The 4978-nt window shown below is 45.3% G+C and overlaps 1 protein-coding gene across 1 annotated transcript in view; it reads left to right on the forward strand.

The window, feature by feature from the left end:
• Positions 1-4978, forward strand: part of LOC104982384 (solute carrier family 23 member 2-like) — a gene marked incomplete at its 3' end in the record, with an annotated part of 70690 nt that overhangs the window by 53632 nt on the left and 12080 nt on the right. Inside the window, exons 7-8 of the mRNA XM_010831749.1 lie at positions 2259-2440; positions 4088-4208. Coding sequence (XP_010830051.1) covers positions 2259-2440; positions 4088-4208 — 303 coding nt within the window. The remainder of the gene's footprint in view (positions 1-2258; positions 2441-4087; positions 4209-4978) is intronic.

Below are 4978 nucleotides of genomic sequence, written 5' to 3' on the forward strand. Positions count from 1 at the left end.
GGCTGTAGTCCATGGGGTCGCCAAGAGTCGGACACGACTGAGCAACTTCACTTTCACTTTTCACTTTCATGCATTGGAGAAGGAAATAGCAACCCACTCCAGTGTTCTTGCCTGGAGAATCTTAGGGACGGGGGAGCCTGGTAGACTGCCATCTATGGAGTCGCACAGAGTCAGACACCACTGAAGCGACTTAGCAGCAGCAGCAGCAGCCTATTGGAATTCAAGGTAGATTTTTCCATGTTTCACTGGGTTATATTTGTTGACACACATCTCAAGTCTTGAAACCACCAATGGTTAGCAGTCCAACTCTACATCACAATAGTAGCCACAAATGAAAGTGAGGCAAATACAGGACCAACAGTCATGTCATTTCTTTCTGGGAGATAAGAAGTAATAGAGAGGACAGGTAAATGGTCATTATGTTGTAAGAAAATGGTGGTAGGGAAGAGATGGTGAGCTCAGGTTTCAACACATTAGACCAATTTAAACTTCACCTTCTGGTATTATGGTAGTTTAAAAAATTTTATATACTTGTGTATGCTTATTTATAAGTGAAATAAATGACAGCAATGATACAATGGCTAGGTGGGAGAAATTAGGATTGTTTTGTTACTATAAGTTATTCATGCGACTCAGGAAGTGGTATAGTGTTATTTGAAAGTGGACTTGAGTTCACTGTAAATGTTTATTGCAAACTCTAGGGCAACCACTAAAGGGAAAACAATGGATAATAGTTATGCTAAGAAAGGAAAGAAAATGGAGTCATATACAAATATCAGTTAAAACCACCAAAGGCAGAAAAAGAGTAGAAGACAAGAAAGAAATGAAGACCAAGGGCAACAAGTAGAAAATAGTAATGGATATGGTGGATATTAATCCAACTAGATCAATAATTACTGTGAACGTCATTGCTCTAAAGGCACTGATTAAAAGACCAGAGATTGTCAGAGTGGATAAAAAAAGAAGACCCCACATATGTTGTCCAGATGAAACCTACTTTGATTATTAAACAATTTTATTGGAGTAGAGTTGATTTACAATGTTGTGTTAGTTTCAGATGCACAGCAAAGTGAATCAGTTATACATACATCCACTCCTTATGTACAGACCATTACAGAGTACTGAGTCGTGTTCCCCATGCTATACAGCAGGCCTTTATTAGTTATCTGTTTTATATATAGTAGTGTGTATATGTCATCCTCAGTCTTCTAATTTCCCCCGCCCCTATCAGGGGATCTCTTATCCCCTGATAACCATAAGTTTGTCTGCTACATCTGTGACTCTATTTCTGTTTTGTAAATAAGTTCATTTATACCCTTTTAAAAAAGATCTATATATAAGTGATATCACATTATATTTATCTTTCTCTAGAAGCCTACTTTAAATATAAAAATACATGTAGATTAAAAGTAAATAGATGGAGAGGAATATATTAACACTAATCAAAAGAAAGCAGGAATCAGACTTCTTTCTTTTCTGGGAAATCAGACTTCAAAGCAAGGGATAAAAAAAGAAAGTATAACACCAAATAAGTAAAGTAAAAAAAGAGAAATAAACTCAGTGAGTCCCATAGCTCAGGGGTTGGCAAACTACAGCCTATGCGCCAAATCTGGCCGGTTGCCTGTCTTCTGTTTGTTTTTTTTGAATGACCCGCAAGCTAAAAATGGTTTTATATTTTAAATGGTTGAAAAAAATCAAAAGAAGAATATTTCATGACAAGTCCAAATTGTACAAAATACAAATTTCAGGGCCTGCCCATGGAGTTTAATTAGAACATGGGCAAGCTCATTTGTTCCCATCGTGTCTGGAAAAGTTTCGACTGAGCCTGGACAGCCCACAGAACCTCAACAATTCACTCTCTGTCCCCTTTGGCAGCCTCTGAGTCAGAAAGTAGGAAAACAGAGAAAAGCAAAGCAGCAAGACGGTCATACACTACTGGGTAACACCAGTATTACAAGTCATCAGCATTATCACCATGATAACCTTGCAGTCTACTTCCTGAAAAACTTCACATAAGGTGAAAATGTCCAACAGACAGTTGGCAATAGAGGACTGGAGAGAGGAATGAGGTCAGAGCTCGCCTTCCATTGGTTCCCTTAGGGTCCAGCTCTGTCCCCTGCCCTGCCTCTGAAGGTACCAGCATTCCCGGTGGCCTGGGCTGGGCTGAGGACCCGCCCCACTGCAGGCTCCGCACCGCCCACCGCAGGCCCCACCCTGCCTTGGGCTCTCACTTGATGAGCCCCACTCTTTCTCTTCAGCTGCAGGGAGCCGTCTTGGTTGCCTCCTGTGTCCAGATGCTGGTGGGCTTCTCAGGCCTCATTGGCTTCCTCATGCGCTTCATCGGCCCCTTGACCATTGCTCCCACAATCTCCCTGATGGCCCTGCCTCTCTTCGATTCCGCGGGTGACAACGCCGGGATCCACTGGGGGATTGCTGCCACGTAAGTACCCTCCTGGGTGGGAGGGCCATTTGAGTTCCCTCTAGAGGAAGATTACCCAGTTAAAAGAGTGAGTCCTGGATATTGGCAAGCTCAGGTGGTTTACAAGTACTTTCATGAACAACTTTTGTTGTTCAGTGGCCAAGTTGTGTCGGACTCTTCGTGACCCCATGGACTGCAACATGCCAGGCTTCCCTGCATATCTCACCATCTCCTGGAGTTTGCCCAAGGTCATGTCCATTGAATAGATGATGCCATCCAACCATGTCATCCTCTGTTACCCTCTTCTCCTTCTGCCTTCAGTCTTTCCCGTGTCAGGGTCTTTTCCAATGAGTCAGCTGTTCGCATCTGGTGGCCAAAGTACTGGAGCTTCAGCTTCAGCATCAGTCCTTCCAAAGAGTATTCAGGGTAGATTTCCTTTAAGATTGACTGGTTTGATCTTGCTTTCCAAGGGACTCTCAAGAGTCTTCTTCAACACCACAGTTCGAAAGCATCAGTTCTTCAGTACTCTGCCTTTTTTATTGTCCAGCTCTCACATCCATACATGACTACTGGAAAGACCATAGCTTGGACTAGATGGACCTTTGTCAGCAAAATGATGTCTTTGCGTTTTAACACACTGTCTAGTTTTGTCATAGCTCTCCTGCCAAGAAGCAATTGTCTTCTAATTTCATGGCTTGCAGTCACCATCTGAAGTGATTTTAGAGCCCAAGAAGAGGAAATCTGTCACTGCTTCCACATTTCCCCCTTCTATTTGCCATGAAGTGATGGGACCAGATGACATGATCTTAATTTTTTTAATATTGAGTTTTAAGCTGACTTTCATTCTCCTCTTTCACCCTCATCAAGAGGCTCTCTAGGTCATGTACATTATAATACCTTAAAAAGCAGTGAAATGGCAATTTAGAATGTATTATTACTATTTATTTGTTATTAGTCCTCACAGACAATGAGTTCATCACAGGCAGTGTCTAAACATACTTAGTGCAGGGTTCACAGATGGCTGATGCTACATGTCCCTTGCCTCCTAGGTTTTCACTGAGCAAATATTTGTACACCTCCAGCTCCTGGGAAGGGTACAGAGACATAGCCCAGCTCTCAAGCATTTGGTAGTTTAGCGGAGGGTTAAGACTTGAGTCCAAGTACCTGTGATACCAGGAGACACTGATGAGGGTCCCAGAGTGTCAAGCTTATTCAGGGAATGGGGTGGTGACAGCCAGCTTGTGGGGGATGGAGAGGGCAGGGGAAGAGTGTCAGGAAGGCTTAGGAGTGGGGTGGGGAAGAGGCCCTCAACATTAAACAGAGCTTTGGAGGAATTTGGCAACAACAGATGGATGTGTTCATTCACATGGGCTTTGACCCTGGCCTCAGTGGCTCCAGTCTGGATCTGTGCAGCTGTCATGCTCATTTCTCAGGTCCCAAGGAATAGTAGTCCTCTGCCCACTCTTCCTCTTCAGCCACCGGCAGCCTCTGAAAGGGCCCGCCCACCTGTTCCCAGCTGGCAGGATGCAGAGCAGGGCCTAGATGAGGACCTGCCTAGCACAGCCCCTGCTCCCCAGACCCAGAGGCACATGGTGGCCCAGCTTCCTGGATCCTCGCTCTGGATGAGCCCCAGCTCACCAGGTTGGGTGTGGTTTGTTTCTGTTTCAGGACCATCTTCCTCATCGTGCTGTTTTCTCAGTACCTGAAGAACATCGCAGTGCCCGTGCCCGTTTATGGACGAGAGAAGAAGTCTCACACCTCTAAGTTCTACCTGTTTCAGATCTTCCCTGTAAGAAGCACTCCCCACCCACTGCCATTCTTAGCTGACTCACTTGGAGAGTGAGGGGCAGCCTCTTGCTCACCCAGTTGGGCCTCAAGTCAAATGCTCTCTACCTGCAGTGGCCTCTCCTCCTCGGCCTCCCCTAACTGCTCCTCCCCACCCTGCCCATGGGTGGTGGGAGCATTGGCTTAATGCCCTACAGCTCCTCCCTCAGTGCTTCTCTCCTGCGGGAGCAGAGAGCTTTCCCCAGGTTGCCACAGCGGTCGCCAGTGTGGGACAGCTTCCTCATGTTTCCCGGGATGTCCTCAGAGCATGGCCCTGGGGGAGGTAGCCAGAATCACCACTATGGGTGCAAAACGAAGGGCCAAGATGCTTAGGTTCTTTCTCATTGGTTCCTGGATGATTCAGATGGTGCCTCCTTTTTCAGAGCCTTCTCTGTTGAATTTGCTCCAATCTGTCAAGCAGGCACAGTTGGCAACCCCATAAAGGTGTTTTCAGGTTTGGTTCACCTATGACCTACATTCTGCATTATAAAAATGATACTTCCATGTAATGATCTCATTGATCCTTCCACAACCCTGTAGGCCAGTGGTTCAGAAGTTCAGTGTGCATAAGATTCACTTGGGAACATTGCTAAAAATACAGATGTCTGGAGTTCTACCACCAGAGATTATAAACCAATACATCTGAGGACCCCACTTTAAGAAATCCTGCTTCAGGCTCTGCAGAGCAATGGCTGAAATTCCATTGTACAGATGAGCAAACTCAGGCTCAAGGAG

The sequence above is a fragment of the Bison bison genome, unplaced genomic scaffold (assembly GCF_000754665.1).
Source record: "Bison bison bison isolate TAMUID 2011002044 unplaced genomic scaffold, Bison_UMD1.0 scf7180017864530, whole genome shotgun sequence".
In the NCBI taxonomy this organism is placed as follows: Eukaryota; Metazoa; Chordata; class Mammalia; order Artiodactyla; family Bovidae; genus Bison; species Bison bison.